Source organism: Syngnathus leptorhynchus, chromosome 1, assembly GCF_054491065.1.
Source record: "Syngnathus leptorhynchus isolate UIUO chromosome 1, UIUO_Slep, whole genome shotgun sequence".
NCBI lineage: Eukaryota > Metazoa > Chordata > Actinopteri > Syngnathiformes > Syngnathidae > Syngnathus > Syngnathus leptorhynchus.
Genome location: NC_141195.1, coordinates 4,148,164 through 4,170,471, shown reverse-complemented (window position 1 = coordinate 4,170,471; position 22,308 = coordinate 4,148,164). Strand labels below are relative to the sequence as shown.

Sequence of the window (22,308 nt, the reverse complement as noted above, 5' to 3'; positions counted from 1 at the left end):
TCATTTTCTTTGTTCACATATTTTGAAAACACAGACGTGAATCAGAGACTGCTGCAGAATGTTTTTAAGCGATGTGAGAGTAGAGTGGAGCCTCTAATTCAGATTCAAATTTTTTAGGGAAAAATCCTCTTAAGTATTATGTAAACTTTTTGTGACTTTTGAGGTATATTTCTCGTTTGAGTTCAAAAGTTGTACAACCTGAGAAGTATTTGTGTTCAGTTGTACGTAGTTCATAATCAAGATCCATTGTAATTCACTCACAATTTTATATATTTTTTTTCTTTTATAAAGGTGTTTTGATCCTAAGTGTGTTTTTGATTGGCAGGCGAATAAGACCTGCCGCATTTTGCAGTACCGGTTGAGGAAGTCAGAGCGGCGCTCCATCCGAGTGGCACAAACGGGGCAGGTTGATGGTGAACTGATACGAACGCTGGAGCAAGATGTCAAAGTAAGTGTTTGCTTCCAAGATCTCGCCTGGTATACAGACTTGAAGGTTTGTTGTCATGTCAGACATACAGTTTATAGACTCATTCAGAAATTAATTGGGTCAAAAATGACATAATTTGGGTCAAAATTGGACTTGGGACAATTATGGGGGTTATTTTCTGATACAAAAGAATTGAAAGTTTGGTCGAAATAAGATTTGTATGCAATTGAAAAATCTGCAAGCTTTGTGATTAAATATTATATATTAATATTATATTATATGTTGGCTTGGCTATTGTAGTTTCATTTGGAGAAATTTGCATTTTGTCATTCCTCCCATTACTTTCCTTTCATCACAGGAATGTGACATTTTTGCCAAGAATCATTGTCCACCTACTTTAAGAAATTAAGATAGGAATTTTAGTGAATGATACTTTGATAACCCATCCAGCATTCCAACTGTCCAAGGGAAATTCAACTTGTTACCAAACGGTAATGTACTTTCCTCATATAACCTTGGTAATGGATGACCTAGTTCTTCCACAGTTGAAAGATTGTGGTAACGGAAGGCTTGAAAACCCCGTTAATATTATTTGGTTTGATTGTCAGGCTGCCTTAAGGACAGTGAACCACACTCTTCTGTTAAACTGACCTCAATGACATGCGCACGCACACACACACACGTGTATGCGCTTGCACTTCTGTCTCTCTCCCAGGAATGTGGATGGACGTATTCAGATTCTCCCCCCCCAAAATTTTCCAAGTAATGGAGAACAAAGAAAGTGTTATATGCTAACTGATAGTTTGTGTGTGTGTGTGTGTGTCTGTGTGTGTGTGTGTGTGTGTGTGTGTGTGTGTGTGTGTGTGTGTGTGTAGGCCAAATGTGTGTTTGTGTGATATCGCGTCAAACCCACCGCTTGACTTTTCTGTCTGCGGCTCAGCCGCTGTCTCACCATCTGGTTGTCCTGAAAGAAGGAATGATTGAAAGAGGAAGTGGAAGGGATGAGTATACATCCTGTGTGGGTAAAAAAAAAAAAAAAGCAAGAGGCAACTGGTGACTGTTTGAAAATTCAAATTAGCCACTCAGAGTGAGCGATAAAACGGGGAGGGGGAGGAGTGAAAAGTGGACAAGACTGCAAGGGGGATTATGTGACTTTAATGGAATTGTTTTGAAACAAGATCTGACTTGAATTTTAAATAGAAAGGTTTAAAATGTAAATTGAAAAATGCTATATAGTAAGAGAAGGCTTGCTCATACCATGAGCATAAAAAGAAAATAATTGTCCATCTGCCTTTTGTCTTCTCATGCAAAACAAGTAAACAGGGAATTTTGGAAAACTGTGGCGGCTGAGAATACAAATGTATATGAGTCCCCCATTTCCGCAGCTCAAGACAATTGTTCTTATTGTGCTTTTACCACAAATTACTTTCTTCTGTTTGGCTGCAGTGGCTGTTAGGTTAGGCATTATCGCATCCCATCAAACACCTTCTTAGAGTGTATTAAAAAAATGTTAAGGCATGATTGTGGGAACTTTTCCTGGAAAAAAAACATGCACATGTAGACAACTTGAGTTAGAGCAGCAGAGGACTGTAGTAGAAAATACGTGTCCTGTGAAAAACGACACTGGTGGGAGATACAAACTGACATCAGTGTGTCCCTCAACAACACATGAGTGATTGTCGCCTTGCTACCAGGGGCAAACGCTGGCGGGGGTCAAGTTACAACGCATTGTGTGTGCGTGTGTGTTTGTGTGTGTGTGTGTGTGTGTGTGTGTGTGTGTGTGTGTGTGTGTGTGTGTGTGAGCGTGTGTGTCTACTCACTATTCATGTCGTCTTATCATTCGCCTTACAGACAGGCACTCTTGCCTCTGATCACTGAGTCTTTGACTGGTAAACTGGCAACACTAATGAAACGAGTACTGTTAAAATTTTCAGCTAAGATATTGGCAGAATGTCCATCAAGAATGGGAAATGAATAATCACCTTGTCAAATGCGTACTTTTCTAATTGAATTTTATTTATTATTTGAAACAGCATAATAACAATGACTACAGCAACACCAGTTATATGCAGTTCCCTCCAAAAGTATAAGGGACAGAAAAGTCGATTCCATAGTTTTTGTTGTATACTGTACTGACTATATTGCCGATTAAAAGATGAATATCACACAAACATTCAAAATTCTAGATTTTATTTCATGGTATCTATGCTGATAAACCTTCCCGACAACCGGGCAAGGGATTAAAACAAACTGAGGGGACAGGGAAAAAATCTAAATGAACAAACAAAATAATACCAAAATAAAAAAGAATATTTAAATGGTCAGTGGAGCCTCTGTTTTCGACCACAATCCGTTCCAGAAGGCTGTTCGAGAAGTGAATCGTTCGAATTCCGAATCATGTTTTCCCATCACAAATAATGGAAAGAATATTGTCCGTTCCAAGCAAAAAAACAAAACAAAACGCATTTTTTAAGCATTTTTTCATTTGCGCATTTTTGTCCAATCGCGCAAGTGCAGCGCACCACCGAACGCAACCGTAGCGCGTCACCGACCGCGTGACTGTACCGCGCTGGTCGCATTATTGTGACAGAGCCGTTGCTGAAATTTAGAAAATATTTTTAAAGTCCTGATGTAATTTCCTAAATTTAAGTGGACCTCTGTGCCCAGGGAGCTTGATTTTGTCCGATCGCACAACTGCAGCGTACCGCCGAACGCGCAACTGTAGCGTGCCGCCGACCGCACAACTGCACCGCGCTGGTAGCATTATTGTGACAGAGCCGTCGCTGAAATTTAGAAAATATCTTAAAGTCCTGATGTACTTTCCAAGATGTAAGTGGACCTCAGTACGCAGGGAGCTTGATTTTGTCCGATCGCACAACCGCAGCGCGCCGGCCGGGCGCTCACTGTCGCATTGCTTAAGGTGCGTCTTTGTGTTTTAGGATAGCTTTACTGTTCCCACTTGCTTCCATTGGAGGCATGATTTGGCATCTCGCGAAGTTCAACAACCAATTTTCGTCCGACATCCGAAGCAAAAAAATCTCGATTTTTTTTTATTATTATTTTTTTTTATCCGAATACCGATTTGTTCAAGAACCGGGACGTTCGAAAACAGAGGCTCGACTGTACTAATATAATTTATTATTTATCCTTCAGCAATATCCTCGTTTCATGTTGCACAATTGTACTGCAAATAATTCCTACTTCATGAACTCCTTCACTGACAATAGAAATAAAACAAATTTAGATTCTAATGCAAATCTACGGGTACAGAACTACGAGTCAACAACGGGTCCACTGTCCCTCTCTGACATAATATAGTGTTTTACTTTTTGGACAGAATAAACAGACAGAATTAGTGCTGTCCACTCAGCATTTCTCTCAGTCGTGACAACTTGACCTTGACTTCTTGAGCTTCACAAAACTGAGCTGCTTTACCAAATTGGCTTAACTACTACTTATGGTTGAAGGCACTGATTTGGTAATGCATGCACACGCACGCACACATACGCACATATATGCACACACATACATCTTCCCCCATCTTACTGCTCAGAGTGTGAAAACTCTCATGATGAATGTAATACATACTGTCAATGTTGTACTCAGGCGACTGTTATTTTTAAACACGTCACGTCTGTTGGCTTTGTGATGTGTGTCAGCATCAGGCGCCATGTGACTTGGCAAGTGTATTTCCCAGAACAAAACAGAATCTCCTTCAGGAGGCATGACATAATTTCCTGTCCCACTCACACACTGCTCTCATTCCCACAGACAGCTGCACACAATTGGACACATACTGTAGTGTATATCATATTTACTCGTTATGCTGTCAATGATGTCAACGTTTCGGAGAGTGTATTTTTTTTCCTTTGTCATTTAAGGTTCATCATCTGTTTTAGCTGGTTTTGGATAAATTGATAATATATAGTTAAGTGCATGAAAGCCATGTGGCTCCACTCGAGTGACTATTGCTCAGCACTGACTGGATGCAATGCAAAACTTCTTAGTTAGTGCCAAATAAGGAGTGAATACAGCCTACTCCAGCAGTGACCCAAAATTTTATGTGCTTTATGGTGAAACATGTAATATGTGTGCTGCTTACACTCGCTACCCCTAGATTATGTACAATTACAATCATGATAATTTACAGAATCAAAAATATATTTATTGCGGTAGTAGTAGAATGAGACCACAGTTTTAAAATTACAATAAGAACTTTACTGGCATTGTACAATAGTAGTATAATAGTAGTACAAGTAGTCTTGTATTTAATACATAAAAAAACTCAGGTTTATTACCTCTGCCTCAGGGATGAGATTCTTCCGATCGTTTCAGACCAAAATAACCATTCTCAAGTTAAGTGCATGACGCATGCAACAAACAGGTTGTTAAGCAATTAAAGAGTGGGGTGCTGTTTAGAGATTTACGACCCGTCAAAGGTGTTAGCATTAGCTGGCGCTAAATTGGCCTCGTGCTTGATGTCATTCATGCCTGTTTAATGTGTCTTACATCTGTTTGATGTATTAGTTATTCATTCCCAAGATAAGTTCCACCCCAACCTTGTTTTCGAGTATGTTTTGCTTAATACTAACAATTATTTCAATAATCAATTAATCTGTCAAATATTTTGTCGATTAATCAATTAATCAGATGAAAGAAAAAAAAGTTTTGTCACCCACACTGTCATCCTATGACGTTATCCACTCTCTTAAGAAGCTTCACTTTACCCTCAAGACAACTGAGGGTCAGACACAAACCCCCATACGTCCTCATTATAACTAAGTCTATATCTAAGTCAGAATGATCTTTTGTCAGAGCAAAAGGACTGGAACTAGTTAATAAATCAAAGGCAGCTCTATCTGAACAGCTTGTGCTCACTTGGTTTTTATTTTGCAAGCGTTTGCAAGAAAACCATTGCAGGAAGTAAAGCTTCAACATGGGTGTCAGACCTCAAATTCTTCCTGACAATAAGAAATTGTATCAAGTCGATACTAAATTGCGAAAATAGTAATTCATTACTTTCACAGGCATTGTGTGCCCATTTGGGATGAAGCAAAACATGCACCGGACTGAGTTTTCATCACATTCCGTCATCCCTCTACATCCTATCCAGTGATCAGAGGAACAGCTGTCGTGCCAGCATCTAACTCTCTCTTTCACACATAATGGTTTTATATATAGACTCTCCACAGATTAGTCATGATGTAACATCCTCTAAATGGGCGTCGAGAGGACTTTGTGCAGGCCGGATGTCAAAAAGGTCAACTCGCGTCACCGCTGAACATCAACACTAGGGCTGCCCGTGAAAACTTCCTGTAAAACCTAAAGTAGATTCTTGTATATTGAAATTTACTGTGCAAATATAGTCACACTTTCCTTGATGTGCTATGATAATGTCAGGTGCAATTCAGTAAAAGAACTATTGTTAGGTATTAATTTTGTTCTTGCGATGTGTTTTATATCTAATACCGGGGAAAGACGCCCATTGAAACTCTTTTGTCATTAAGGGCTATATTAATAAATGTGTCTTGTATTGTTTATTTTGTATCGAATTGTGCATGTCTATTTTGTTGAGTATGTTGCAGTTGGATGAGACATCGAAAGGTATAGAAAAAGCATATGGGTGACTCGTGTTGTTTTTGTATAAAACCCCCGTAAGTGTAAAAAGCTAGTTGAGGTTTGAGCTACAAGCAGCTTTACAGTATTCACAGCACAAAAATAACAATGATGCAATATGTGGATCTTGTTGGAAAGGGAGCTACGTGATCACCAACCAAAGGAAAATATGTACACTGTCAGCCCAACAAAAACCAAAAATATACACATCCATCCTCCAAGCTGTCATTATTTCACATGAAACGTTAGTTTCATCATCTTTTCAGGGCGAGGTCTACACTTAAAACCTTTTAGGGTTTTTGTGGTTTAATTCTTGTTTTTTGTTTTTTGTCAGCTCCCTGCAACACATGCACGGCATCTTGCCTCACCCTTTTTATATTACAACTTCCTTTGCAGTGCCTTCCACCAAGAACCAAAAAAAACAACCTAATTCCAGACACGCACTCACGCCACAGGGCAAACAGCTTTCTCAGCCAACAAATGGCAGTTAGGAATCTCATAGTTGACACTACACTATGTGGTTGTGTGTCCAACAAACAAAGGTCTGTTCCTAGGTCACCAGCGTCATCCTTAGAGTTACCTTACAATTCCTGTGTGTCTCTGTTTGAGTGCATATATATTCTGAGTTGTGTTTTGTGGAAGACAGAACTTGCACTGCCTGCTTTTGTCAGTCTATTTTCCCTTCCCTCTTGACTTCAAATGTACTCACACACGCACACACACACACATACACACAGACATACACACACACATACACACACACACACACACACACACACACACACACACACACACACACACACACACACACACACACACACACACACACACACACACACACTTAATAAATTCAACATGCCTCTCTCTCTCTGGCAGTCTCAATGACTGCTAATTGAATCCTATAGTGAATCTCTCGTGGATGTAAATTCCATCGCGTTCACTTGGACATAGAGGAACAAAACCGCATTTATAGACACTCAGTGGCTCACAAAGGAGAAAATTCTCCAAATGAAGAGAGGAAAAAGAAAATAGGACAATGGCCAATGAACGCACTGCTGTGATGAATAGACAGCTTCACCTAATGTAACTTTGCCAATTTCTCTTTGATTCGGTTGAGTGTATAATCCACGAAGAATAATAAAACTGCATTACGTGGATCTATTCATCTCTTTCTCATATACTATGACCACCAATATGTGTATACTCTGCATTGCTTGAAATATAACAATTGAACCGCAAGAAAAAATAAGTGAATCTGAAAAATAAAGCAGCATATTTAACATTTTAATTTACACAAATACACACATAGACCATGATGTTTCTATCATAGGAGACATTTACCTAGTCCTGCTGTTACATTAAACTTGAAAAGGTCTCTTCCATCACTAAAGACCTCATGATTTATGCTACCATGACTTATGTCTTCTGACACATAGAAACACACACGCATGCACGCACACACACACACACACACACACACACACACACACACACACACACACACACACACACACACACACACACACTCACACACACACACACACACACACACACACACACACACGCATTGTGCAATAACCCAAGAAAGAACATTTGTTTGCAAAAAGTGTGTAAATCATGTCCGTGAGCTAAGCCTCAATAATGCTTTTTTGGTTTTAAAGCAGAAGTCAAGTCAAAAATGTTCTTTCCCATGTGTGTTATTGACCACCATGAGTCTCAACATGGCATTCTGATTGTATTTGTGACAAATGAATTAAGTTGCAAAATTTTAGTCAATCTCAAAATATATCTCAGTGCCCGGCCATTTTGGAGCTTGCTGTCGACTGAAAATGACATCACGGCCGCTCAGGCAACAAGCAATCATGGCTCCCCTGTTTTCTGAATATTGACATAAAACGTTTGCGAGCTAAGCCATGATTGGTTGTTGACCTGAAACCTGAGCAACCGTGACCAGTGGCATTCGGCTGCAAGGCTGAGTGTGCGATGAGCCTGAGTGACCTCAGTTTCACCTTAAAACTAAACAAGCTCACTGTCACTTTTAGATTCAATCAATTCACAAGGAATAATGTAGAAGGCTCCGTTCACACACAACAGGACTGTGTGATGGAGAAGTTCATGGGGGCATTGTTTTGTGTGGGTGGTCAATTGGAGTATTGTGGCATTAAGCTGCACGCTTAGTCCGGTTTAGAAACATTCATACAATGACATGCACATGTAGATTCAACACACAGTTACTAATTGTGGTTGCATACCAAGATGTTATACATGACCAGTGAGACACAAAATGAGTCTATCAAATAACCACACATACACAAACAACAGCAATCCAGTACAATTTGCTCAGTACAGATTTTAAAACGTTTGTAGCCATTTGGTAACCAACCTATTAATGTTGAATATTAAGCATTCAAACTGAAAACAGTAGTCACATTTAAATGTAAAGATCATGACTTACAAGTCTTACACAAGTAATTTTTCATGTATGCAGGATTTAAACAAATATTTGGCTGTTTTGTTTTGCTTTTGGTGGCTGTATCCAAAGAGTATTAAGTTACTCCACTTCATTTTCATATACAGGATATAGATTTAAAGTTTATGTAACAAAGTGATCTTCCTGATTTTCTTTAAATACAATACAATACGATACGTTACAATACAATACAATACATCGTTACGTATATGCCAATACTGTGTGACCCAGAGATATTTCCACTGAGTTTTTACTTTGTCTATCCAGTTGTGCCTTCTCCTTATCTCACATCATCAGTGAGTTGACAATGTATTTGCTAGACTACTTCGATCGAGAAATGGTTGCACCCCCAGGGAAAATGTTGAAGATATTTACAATTGGTCTTATTTGAATGAAAGATATATTTTTAGCTACTTATCAGCATTTGATCTTCTGAACTGACTCAATATAGACTGTCCCATATCTGTAGGAATGAAGTGAATCCACAGATATCTCTCCTTCCTTTAGTTCAGCCCTACAGTCTCTTTGAATACGTGTGCACTGAGCCAAGGAACAAGCCCAAAATCACACAACCGAGTTAAACCCTTGCTGTACTTGCTCACATCTCACAGGTGGCGAAGGATGTGTCCATCCGTCTCCACAGTCAGTTGGACAGTGGGGAAAAGAAGAGGGCCCGTCTGGAGGAGGAGAATGAGGAACTCAGAGTCCGACTTCAGGATCTGGAGGTCGCCAAACAGGTCCTGCAACAGGAAATTGACAAGGTAGGACTTGATTAGTCACAGTGTTCTGATCTAAGTTTTCTAAAGTGGGTCTGCCTTCAAAATAAGGCTTTCTGTAGGATTTCTCTTAGCGATAATAAGACAATAAGGTGGAAGACATAAAAGCGGTTATTGTATGTGATATGGTGGGTAACACTAACCAGGGTGTGGTGTAAATCAATATCAAACTCCATAAAGGAAAAGTCTTTGGTCAACCACTGTACACATTTCTTGTTGACTCTCTTTTCTTTCATTCTGATTCCATGCAAGAGACCAAGTACAGCATTGAAAACAGTGTTTGAAACTAAAGGGACAATTTGGTCTCTCACCAAGTGAAGTGAAAACTAATTTGGGAATGCTGTTGAGATAACTAAATGATTTTGTATTCACTGCTTTAAAAGTGGTATCCTGGCAGGCCACATTGTGAGCATGCTGATCAGGCTTCTTTGTCTATTTCCCGCGCCCCATGTTTGATTGGGCTCTCAAAGTTCTGGTCCTGGCCCAAGACCTGATGTGGGTCATGGCGAGGTGGAAGGGTGGATTGCTGGCAGGGGAGTTGGCTTATGTTCCCTCAATAAAATTGGATTTTTGTGGATGTCTGAGAGGGGGTCAGTGTTTTTAATCACTCTACTTCTTAACTATTGATTGACCGTTTGCCTGATAGAGGAGACAGAAAGCTCCCTTGTTGTCCTCGTCCTTCAATAATTAGACCTGCGGGGGTGCATGTAGTGTACTTGTCTTTCAATTTTATTTCCAATTTTTTTGTTAATAGAGAATGTTGCCCATTTCCCACTCCATTCCCCACTGCATCCTCACTTGTACGGGGACACTCGACTTTAATTTGGCTTTGCTGCTAATGAAATCACTTTGCCTTTATATAGCCCAGGAGGCTGCTTAAGTAAATGCAAGTGTTTCAAGTGTTTGACTGCTGCAAATAGCAATGTTTTGTTTTAGTTTTGATTGTTGTCAGTTTTTCTGTTCACTTCCAGACTAGTTTTTGAGATGTTATGTTTTGTTTTGTTTTGTTTTCTGCATAAATAGGTAGTTATAGTGGTGGTTTCATATGGAATAAAATCATCGGGCATTTTGGCTGGAAAATTACTGTGTTCTTCTTTGTCTGTCTATTTGCAACTGATCTTCCACTAGCAATGGTATGAACTAAAGACACCACGGAATGATTGGTACACTCGGAACTGGCCGGATAATTTGGAGTCTTGGATTAAATGTTACATTTTGGGAATTTGAGAACACAAAATCCTTGTTACAGGAAGGCCAGAGCCTGAGCTCAGCAGAATTTTCTCAGATTAAAATCAATATTTTCTCCCTCGTTTTTGCTCTTTTATATGGTTTTGTTCCACAAGTTCACTTCCATATGTTTTGACTGGACTCCAGATAACGTTTGAATCGGCTTCAATCACTAATATTTGAACAATTGTGTCTATAGAAGTAGTGATTTACTTTGTTTTATTCTCATGACTCGTTTATATAGTGCAGCTGAAGTTAATGAAGTTCTCGCTGCAGTGCTCCGCTCTGTTTTAACTGAAGTAGATTTATTAATGATTCCTTGTAGTGCAGGAGCAACCGTTTGTTCTGAAGTGTGCTTTTCTCAGCACACATAAGAGCCGCAGAAGGTTTTGTGGCTATTTGACCGCTCTTGGACTTGCTAACCTGGCTTCATGTTTGGCTGTGTTATGATGAGCTATGCCAACCCCGCAGAAAATTCTTCACATTGCTGATATGTTTTAGGGAACCTTGTGTGAGCATTTACTCACACAGGAATGTCTCACCCATTTGTATCTCACCTTGCGTGATATGAGTAGAATTCACGAATGAGTGATCGTCGTATAGTCATTGTACTAGTAAGAACAGGAGTGTTTAAAGCCAAAAATCAACAGTCTGACCAAAAGACCGAAAACACAGAGGACAATAAACGTTGTGGTGATTCAAAAGGTGTTTGTGAATTATCGATTGGCAGTGTCTGCAGCCTCTGGTTATTATTGATATCCTGATGTAAGGTTACGAGTAAGTATGTTCCAGGCTTCCACGGCAGCCGCTTTTCAGGCCACCATGGACAAAACAGGTTGGTTATGAGACACCGTGGGGCGGGGACAGAATGGGCAAACGCGACAGGCTGGGTTGCCATGGATGCCTGTTTTTCAACTGTCAAAAAAAATTGCCACGGTAGTCACCGTGTGAATGAGAACGCTAGTTGGCCATGTTGAAACGGGTTGAACAAAACAACCCGGGAGTATATAACTGACGGTAAAAAATAACCCTAGTGTGATGGGCAGCATACAGTATGTTTCCCATCCACAATGTGTCCCCCCCCCCTTGGCTCTCTCAGCTTTTTATTTTGACTCCTCAAATCTCTGTGTCTTCACCTGTCTCCAAAATGTTTGTTCCATTCCAGCTGTTTGACATTGGAATGTGTTAAGGTCACATTTGATGGAGTGAGGGTTATAGAGGGACGGCTGCTAGTTTCGGAGGAGAGACGAGGGGTGGGTGTCTGTTTTTTTGTGGGGCTAGAGAAGCTCCAGGGGGGTGCATCTTCTGAGAATGTTTGATTTGAAGTTAACCAGCTTGACTGAAGTAAAAGATTGATTGAAGGTGTGGAAGACAGGGAGAGATAATGAGTTTGGGGAATTTGCAATAGAGCCATGCGGGGTGATTCTGCAAGGAAATGACTGCTCATGTAGTTCGCCAACAAAATGGGAAATTAATCAGGACTGTCTATTCTAAATACAGTGGACCTTGCAAACTGTTAGGGGATGTTGTTTGAATTTTGAACGAATTTTCACAGAAGTGATATGGGAATCAAATTGACTTGTGATGAGCATTTGATGAATCGAAAAATACATTGTTTAAATTTTCAATGTATTACTGTATTTTTAGGGGTGCATGGATTAATTGAGAACTAATCGATCAATAAATCAAATCAAATCAAGAACTAATCAAACTAATCAAATCAATAAATTTTCAAAATTAATAAATACCCTTTATGAATACCCTTTTCCATGTCAAGAAATTGCAAAAAATGCTTGAAATTCCATCTCCTTGATTGTTAATATTCTGATTATTGCCCTGTACGATAGAAGAGTGGTTATCTTTGTGTTTAATAAAAATAAAACATTTGTTTTTCTTTTCAAAACAAATAGCAGCATTTTGGCAATTTTCTGACGTGTTACAGACCAAACCAGTGACTGCATATTAATTTGTTTAGTTTTGTGCATTTGCGGCACTGCCACTATAAAGTAATGTCATGTTTTTGAAGAAAAAGATGGAAATTGAACCTACCCACTCCTCAGCCCCAAGGTAAGCAAACACAATGCAGTAATGGAGAGGAGGAGAGCTATCATATAGACAGATTGCTGTTTTGGTAGAGAAAGAGATACAGCTGCTCCATTGGCTGCTTGAAGTGAAAGAGTTGCTCCAAGAAAGGAGAGAAAAATTGAGACAACGTTGTAAACAACAACAAAGACATTTCTTTGTACAGGGCAAGGAGAAAGGAGACAAAAGGAGGCTGTACCAGGTGGGGTCTTGGCAGGAGGGCTGGGTGAATTTAATTGGAAAAATAATATTTGATGATTACAGAGAAAAAAGGCTGCATACCATTTAGGAATTTGGGTTTTGTCCATATGTAGCCACTCTTTCTCGCTCCTTCTCTGCATATGATCACCATAACTCAGCTGAAGGTCATTGAAGAAATATCGCCCCGTGTGTCCTTGACTATACGTGTGTGTGTGTGTGTGTGTGTGTGTGTGTGTGTGTGTGTGTGTGTGTGTGTGTGTGTGTGTGTGAGAGAGAGCGCAAGTGCATGTTGATTTAGGATGAGTCCATTGAGCATGATAAGATCATCTTGTCCACTTGGCTAGAGCATGGTATTGCTGCATTCTCTTACCATATTCCAATAATTGAACAGTCAGGAGCTAATTTGACTGACACATCTCACCTTCTTCTCCTATCAGCCCTTGTTTAGGCTCAACGCCAAAGAAAAATCAAACCCAATGTGCAGTTAATCTGTTGAAACTACTCTAGCTTCCTCTCAAATTCAAAAAAACATTTATTGAAAGCTCCAAATTGCCCCTAGGTGTGAATTTGAATCTAAGCACCATGCAATTGGCTTGTGATGGATAATATGGCACACTGCCATCATGTATTACACCATGCACTGTCATTTAAAAAATATATACAGTATGTGCTCAAATGCAGTCTTGCGCGAGTTGTTCATATCTTGTGGTTCAAACTGTAATTGTAAACACACAGCTTTATCCACAACTTGCTTTGATTTGGGTTAGTTAGTTTTGTGTGTTGGAAACATTTCCCTCCAACCTCACTAGATAATGTGCCACACATTGGCGTGTCGCTAGGAGAAACACATCGAACCTATGTGAAAACCTCTTCTATGCTGCTCTGATTGGCGAGTTTTCCAAATCGCAAGTTTATATCTACACTAAGTCCATTTCCGCAACTTACTTATTCCAGAAGGAAAGTGCTTCTTGGTATTTTTGACTTTCCGGAAGCCTTACCTATTGTTTCAGACCAAGTAGAGGGATGTAGGGAGAGGGTAGCAATGGACTTTGCTGTGCACTTTTCTATGTAATTATGTTGATTAAATAGATGTTTGGTGGGTGATGTGTGGTTAAACCCCAGAATTTTCCTTAGAAATATTCATATTACTTGTTTGTTTTCCCTTTTTTTCACTCCTTAAATCATTGTGTTCCATTGCCTGCAGGTCATGTCAACAGTGATCATTCTTCATGGTCCTCAATGAAATCTGTGTTCTCTCCAGAGACACGTGTGTTCTTCAATGGGTCAGCGCATCAAAGCAGCTGAACTTAAACTGGCTTAGAGTGAGTGATTGATTAGGTTAAAGACGGTCCAAGGAGAAGAGAACCATGTGACTTCTAAGTATCCCACTTCCCACCAAGAGAAACGTATAAGTGCGTGAAGAAACATTTTCAGTATCAAGACAAAGAGAAAGTGAGATTGACAGAATTGTCTTCTTATCTATAAATCTTGATTTATTTCTTAATTTGAAGCCATAGAACCACATGATCTCAGAAAAATATTTTTTAGCGGGGAATTAAGCACAATTATAGGTTTAATATAATTTGAGGGATATTTCCTTATAAATGATATAACATTTTTTTGGAACATTTTAGATTCAAGGAAAGAAACACTCATAATGTACACACTCACACAAACTAGTGGACACATACACCCAAACCCCTACATTACTTGACAATGCAGTCGCTAAGATATAATTGGTGTGCAGATTACCTCACCTGTGGGAGGACACATGGGCTCTCTTAAAAGGTTCGGCACTGGTCTCCTTATGGATCTATTGTGTCTGATGAGCCCGCACTCACACGTACACACACACACACGTACACGCACACGGACACGCTAAAAAAAAGATGGATTAAGCACGATTAAGAACACACCTCCTGTGTGTGAATAAAGTGATGGTTTATTGATTGTGATAATTATAGCCAGGACACTGTAGATCCATTTTGTGCCCCTTAAGACTTAATGGGCCTTAGCGCTGTTGTCACACACAGAATTTCATCCTTTTTGTTTAGGGAAATTTGTCTGAGTCAGCACAGATGAATTCATTTGTACCTATTCCTACTCCTACATTACCTTAACTGATAGTATGTGCTTTAAGTTACATGATCTGGAATGTGATGGCAGACACCAAAAGGTACTTCTAGGTCACAAAGAGTATACATGTACCTTTTGCGCCCACTAGAATGAATGAACTAGATGAAGTTGCTTCATTTCTACTTTATTACTTTTACCCAATAGATTTTACTTTGAGTGTTTTGATTTGTTATACGTTGTGGTCCCATTGCAATCCACACTGTCAGCACTGGAATCTTTTTATTCCCCCTTCAGCGTCATGTGCTCCTCTTTTGTTTCCAGTTCCTTGTTGTCCCTGGCTTGCTCTTGTCCTCTTTTCCGAACTCTCTCTTCAACCCTCCCCCTCGTTTATTTTCTCCCATCTCCTCCCCTCACTGCTGCACTCTTCCTGGCTTCAAAAGGAGGCGGTGTGACATCATCAATATGCGTCCGTCTCTTGCTGGGAAGAGGAAGTGGAGACGTGGAAAATGAGGAGCTCGCGCCTCCGGCTGATGCTAGTCTGGCAGCTGCTCAATTACTATAGCTGCGCCGACGGTGTCGTGTGTGTTGCTATGGTTACCCTGCAGTGTGATGTCCCACAACAGCTGGCAGGGGAAATGCTCTGGACTGGCAAAATGATTGTTTATACTGCTGTTGTAGAGTTATTCAATAATATAGTGATGTCATCAATGCATTTTTTTAGTTACATTAATTGGGCTTTTATTACTTCCATACACCCAAGTTAAAGACATGACAACACAGAAAGGCAGCACAGTCAATCACTCATTTGCTCATTTGGGTTCAACTCCACCCTGCATAATTTCTAATTTAAATACAATATTTCATCATCATATTTACCTTTCGTATGGTGGTGAAGTAGATTGGATTGACGTTAAGACAAGTGGGGAGTCTGGGGACGTGTGAAACCTATTAATGTAAAGATCTTTTATGACTTGACTATTCGTTGAATTATTTTTGCTCTAATTAGTGGTATAAAAAGAAATCAAATGCAAGTGATACTATGATTAATCATGGTAGTTTTTGTGAAAATATATCGTCCTGAAAATTAATATTGTGACAGGTGCTTGGGCTCCATACCGATTCCTAGTTTAAGTTGGCCCTAAATATTTTTCAGTTTCACATTTTCCTTAAATCTCTTTATCTATGTATCTACCTTGTAGGCTTCCATTTGTTTCCTAATTGTTAAATTATGTAACAGGCACAAAAGGACAGAAAGAAAAGCACTGTTCCCTCCGTGCCCCTTGTCCTTTATTTCTGTGCACTAAACCTCATCTCACGGGTGACCAGATTATATGAAAGATGCTGAGTGGTGCCGGCAGTGGATCAGGAGGAAGAGCAAATTCACCAGTTAACTGGAACATTTACTGAGGTGGATTTTTCTGTTGGGATTCTGCAGTACTCAGCAGAAAATCCAATGTGCTCCTGGAAATTTACTTGTCTCATTTTGAGTTCCCAAAGCACAAACTCTGAAAAATATAACCCAATGCATTTTTTAAGAATCCGTTCAATATCTTAAAAAAAAAAAGCTTAGTCAATTGCAATTTACAGTATACAGAGATGGTGTGTGAGGTTTGTTGTAGATGTGCTCAGTTGAGTGGATGACACTAATCCTGCACTAAAAGAGATTTATATCATTTCACATGCTGGTAGAGGACACGGCTGGACCATGACCACGGGTCAACTCCAGCGAGATCACATTATTAATAGTGAGACCAACTGAGATATTTAGCTTTCCCACTCTGAGTCACTTTTGTAGCTGGACCTAAGCGATCATAATAAGAAAACGAAGTATTGTACTTTGTGGTTTAATGAGGAAAAAATGTCTCACATTCAAAGATGACTAAATATCGTCGACTTTTCTTTTCTAAACGACATTCTATTATTTGCAAAAGAAATTATTATAAATTGAGACCAATATTTATTTTTATTTACATTTTTATACTAACTTGTGTATTCAGAAGCTATCACGTGAGATGTATTTGGTTTGCAGCTGACCATGCATATATATTTTGTTAGGATGCAATGTTGAAATTGCATTTTTTTCCCCTTGGAATTATGGGTGTTTAACAACGCATTTATTTTTGTTGGACGGCCAAACAAATTCTTGTGTGCGTGTTGTTGTCCCCTAGAAAAATTTGCATTGCAGCCATTAACAGCCACATATCATGTTTGTTAGTGTTGTTTGTAGTTTAATCAGTGATGTTTTACGTCTCCCACTTTTATAGTCTTTCAGGCAGACAAAATGTCAATAGACCGGTCTGTTTAAAGACCAAGTTGATTTACGCACACATGGTCCTGTGTTGATTGCAGGCCAACATCTGAGTAATTTTGACGCTCTGCAATCGGACCGCAGCAGGACTGTAACTAGGTCGGCTCGGGTCAAAGTGAGTCGTGTGTGCCATGATAGTTTTTGCTCCTAATTTTGTAATGTCATTTTCAATAGCAGTGGTGAAACGGCCTCGCCCAAAAATAAATTTGTTGTCATTTTCATTTTCATTCAGTTGTAAAATAATCCAATCGGACTCAAGGCATGCTGCGAAATGTGAAATGAAGTAAAGGAAAGCAGGAAAGTGAGACAAATGCCAAACACTGAAGGGCGATAAAGAAAGGCTAGTCCCACTTACGGTACAGTTTCCTTGACAACCTGGGGTAGTGCTAGTCCCCGCCACATGCAGCGAAGACAGTGCAGGAAAAGTCGTCAGGAAAATATTGAGATAAAGTCAGATAGATTCACGCTAATGAAATTATTCAGTGCGGACGGAACAATATATCATCAACATTGCGGCCTAGCACATTATCTCGGTGCAGTATCACAAGATCAGCATTAGATACGACTGTCTGCACTATCATCCATCCATCCATCCATCCATCCATCCATCCATCCATCCATCCATCCATCCATCCATCCATCCATCCATCCATCCATCCATCCATCCATCTTCTTCCGCTTATCCGGGGTCGGGTCGCGGGGGCAGCAGCTTTAGGAGGGACTCCCAGACTTCACTCTCCCCAGCCATTTCATCCAGCTCATCCCGGGGGATTCCAAGGCGTTCCCAGGCCAGCCTAGAGACATAGTCTCTCCAGCGCGTCCCGGGTCGTCCCCGGGGTCTCCTACCGGTTGGAGGCGTCCAGGAGGCATGCTGATGAGATGCCCAAGCCACCTCATCTGGCTCCTCTCAATGTGGAGGAGCAGCGACTCCACTCCAAGTCTCTCCCGGATAACCAAGCTTTTCACCCTATCTCGAAGGGAGAGCCCGGACACCCTGCAGAAGAAACTCATTTCGGCCGCTTGTATCCTGGATCTCATTCTTTCAGTCACGACCCATAGCTCGTGACCATAGGTGAGGGTAGGAGCGTAGATCGACCGGTAAATCGAGAGCTTTGCCATTTGGCTCAGCTCTCTTTTCACCACGACGGACCGGTACAGAGTCCGCATTACTGCCGACGCTGCACCGATCCGCCTGTCGATCTCGCGCTCCATCCTGCCCTCACTTGTGAACAAGACCCCAAGATACTTGAACTCCTCCATTTGTGGTAGGATCTCATCCCCGATCCTGAGAGGGCATTCCACCCTTTTCCGACCGAGGATTTGGAGGTGCTGATCCTCATCCTGACCGCTTCACACTCGGCTGCGAACCGCTCTAGTCGGAGCTGGAGTTCACGGCCTGAAGAAACCAACAGCACCACGTCATCTGCAAGAAGCAGAGACGCGATGCTGAGGTCCCCAAACCGGACCCCCTCAACGCGCCTAGAAATTCTGTTCATAAAAATTATGAAGAGAACATTATGGCGTGTCAGCCATGACAGCCCCACAACATCCAGAGCCTTTAAGAACTCCGGGCGGATCTCATCCACCCTCGAGGCCTTGCCACCGAGGAGTGTTTTAACTACCTCAGTGACTTCGACCCCAGAGATTGGAGAGTCCGCCTCAGAGTCTCCAGGCCCTGCTTCCACAATGGAAGGCGTGTCGGTGGAATTGAGGAGGTCTTCAAAGTATTCTCCCCACCGACTCACGAGGTCCCGAGTCGAGCAGCACGCCATCTCCACTGTAAACAGTGTTAACTGTTCCTCCTCCTCAGATGGTGGACCAGAATTTCCTCGAAGCCGTCTGGAAGTCATTCTCCATGGCCTCGCCAAACACTATCTCGGTGCAGTATCACAAGACAGCATTAGATACGACTGTCTGCACTATCATTCCATTGCAAAACTATACAATATCTACTACAAGTTTTGCATGGTATACTGGTACAAGAAAACTATCAACATGCTGAACCATAAAAATGCACAATACCACATTTCCATCACTGGTAATTTGGTGTAGTTTTACAATAACAAACAGTTCACCAAAAATTAATCAAGCTTGCTGGCTTCAAGCTGTTTGTTTGTCACTGGAAAATATGTATTTGTAAGCAGAGCCCTTCCAGGCCCTACACAATAACAAGCAGGTGTGGAGGGGCACCACCTGCAGCAGCTATGGAGGACAAAAGGCAAATCCGTGATGCACTACAACACCAAAAACGTCATGCTAAAACTAAGCAAATTAAACATTGCATAAAATGTTCAGCTGAATCATACTGTCTACTATTCTAATGCTAACATTTAATGAGAAACACCATAAATAGGATCGCACCATGATTGATATTGCGATGTGTTCTTCATTCATTCATCATCCAAACGGCTATACAGTATATCTCTTGCGCTTGACAAATCTATGAGGCCATCCATCATGACGAGACCATCAGGCATCAGGAATTGCTTCATTTGAGTCAGTTCAGGTAATGACATGACGTGATATAGACATAGTAATTAACATAACTGGATGATATGTTAATATCTGGTGGTGGGAACATTTGTTTAAATTAAGTCTCACATCTCATAAATGCCAGGGCAGCGAGTTGGCCTATTAATCCTCCATATGTGTGTATTAATGCTCGGAATAAATACGCTCCTCTTACATGTCTATTGCAGGAAATTATGCTACAATTTATATTCCACAGACAGCTGGACGCTTGCTATTAATCCTGTCACTTCAGATGAATTAGCATAGCAACAGCAAGACCTTCCCATGGTTTCCCATGAAGCTGCTGAGTGAGGAAGAAGTGCACTTGAAACATGTGCTTGCTTATGCAGCATTTGATCTGAACACTGATCAAACACTCACCCAAAGGTTGCCGGTGGCCTGTCAGGTCCGTCAAAGCCGCCCTTTGCTCCAAATATCGGACGGGAGGAACGGATTAACAGATTGTCGTGCACTTTAATGGAGCACTTGTTAAAATGCATTGTAATGGATTAGTTGAGTGAATGCAAGCACTCACAAAAATACATCACTGTTAGCAAATTGGAACAAAATGTGAGCTATTACTTCCTTCTATAATGTGGCAAATAGTCAAAGTCAAAGTCCACTTTATTGTCAATTTCTTCACATGTTAAGGCACACAAAGAGATCGAAATTACGTTTCCCACCGTCCCACGGTGACTAGACACAGTACACAACACTCACAATCAAATAGCACAAAGAGTAAAAACGAACAGACAAGAGCAACGAATAAGTAATAAGCAAATAACCCAAATGAATAAACAATAAATAAATAAATTGACAAATAAGAGCAGCAAAATGGAGCAAGCGCGCTAATAGCAGACAGCCAGATCAAAGCGCAAAAGAACAGGACGTCATGCAGCAGAGGTTGGAGGGGGGAGGGAATTCAGGATCCGGACAGCTTGGAGTACGAAGCTGTCTCTGAGTCTGGTGGTGCGGGAGCGCAGGCATCTGTACCCGGAAGTCAATGATAACGGCTTCCTTGACATTTAATCACTTCAATGTCTTTCCCTATACATTGCTAGGAAACAGAATTAGGGGTTATATTGGCATTATCATTATCATTTTATTGGTGCCAAGTTGACAATATGTTTCATGATACCCAATTTCCTAGGGAGGCACAGTTTCAACTAGAATGAGCATTATAATCAATCAGTAAGGGCTGATTGATTGTGGTAAATTGATTATTAATTAATTGTATCATGCAAAATGGAGAAATCTACCTCACTGCAACGGCTCTGTTGACTGATATGACAAAATTGCAACGAAGTGAAGCATATCAGAGTGCGCACAACCACAGACACACACACACACACACACACACGCACACACACACACGTGCATCCAAAGAGCAGATGGAGATTCGTTGCTGGAAAAGCTTTTGTTGTGTGCTAATGTCCTCCCTCACATATGGTTTGTTGGCAACTCTTTTACTCAAAATCTTTCCTTGTACAATGTACTTAGAATGTCTGAGTGAAAAAACTTCAGTACACTCGACATTTTTTACGGCGTACGAGGGCTTGGTTATTTTAAGTTCTCAGGAGCATATTTTATGAAGAGCACAACAAGCTGCAGCCTACTTCGTGACCTCTTTATCACGCCCCTTTGCCCCTCCTATAATGCATGCTTTCCATGGCCGCCTTCTCCCATCTCATTACCTCTTCCTTTTTGTCTTTCTGTGTTGTTTCATTAATATGCTGCCGTTAGGTAGCTTGCTGACAGGCTTCTGATGCTGTTACCATAGCAACGTATTTGGTGCAGGGCTGCTGGGGGTTTAAATGGACGCTGCTTAACATCTTTTATTCCATTTCATTTCCGTGATTTCATTCCTAAAATATATGCAAAATAAAACCATGAAATCCATTAAATAGAACTAATAACCTCCACGTCTCGTCTAATAATAATAATTATTATTAATTATATTATAATTTAATATGATAATTATTATTATAATTATTACTAATAATCCATAATCCTGCTCATTAAAATTAGTGATGGTACAAGCATTTACGGCTGAAATAAGATGACCCTAAAAATGTCTGAGCACATGAGGAGAAATTGTAAAATAGTTAGACAAGTATTCAATAAACACATTACCATATACAGGTACTGTAAATTCTGGACCATCAGCCACACCTGATTCTAAGGCACATCATCTTAAATTAGGGGAAAGTCTTGTGTTGTTCATATATAAACCATACCGGACTATAAGGCGCAGGTGTTTAATTACCATATGTGAGAGAATATACACAAAGAGGATTGTCAGGAAAGAAATGGTTCTTTGGGGACGCCTACCTTTTACTAACATAACGTTTATTGACAGAGATGAAGGAGCGCTGCAAACATGTATAAATCTCAACGACCACATCAAAGCAAAACATCGTCTTTGGTATTATTTAGTGCTAGGCCAAAATTTCATTAAATCCAAAGTCATTATGCCAGTGAGCCCAAATGTAACTCTTTGCAGAAACAACCTGACAAACTAAAATGTGTTGGTTTAGGGGACTATCTTTCCTGCAGTGAACAATAAGGTGCAATAAGACCCTGGGGTAGAAAGGAGAAAGGTGGGGCATACTTT

General features: G+C 40.5%; 1 protein-coding gene across 1 annotated transcript in view; it reads left to right on the top strand.

Annotated features, from left to right (window-relative positions):
- mtcl2 (microtubule crosslinking factor 2) overlaps positions 1 to 22,308 on the top strand; it is a 51,203-nt gene that overhangs the window by 4,888 nt on the left and 24,007 nt on the right. The window contains exons 3-4 of the mRNA XM_085928614.1: positions 326 to 448; positions 9,125 to 9,274. Coding sequence (XP_085784740.1) covers positions 326 to 448; positions 9,125 to 9,274 — 273 coding nt within the window. The remainder of the gene's footprint in view (positions 1 to 325; positions 449 to 9,124; positions 9,275 to 22,308) is intronic.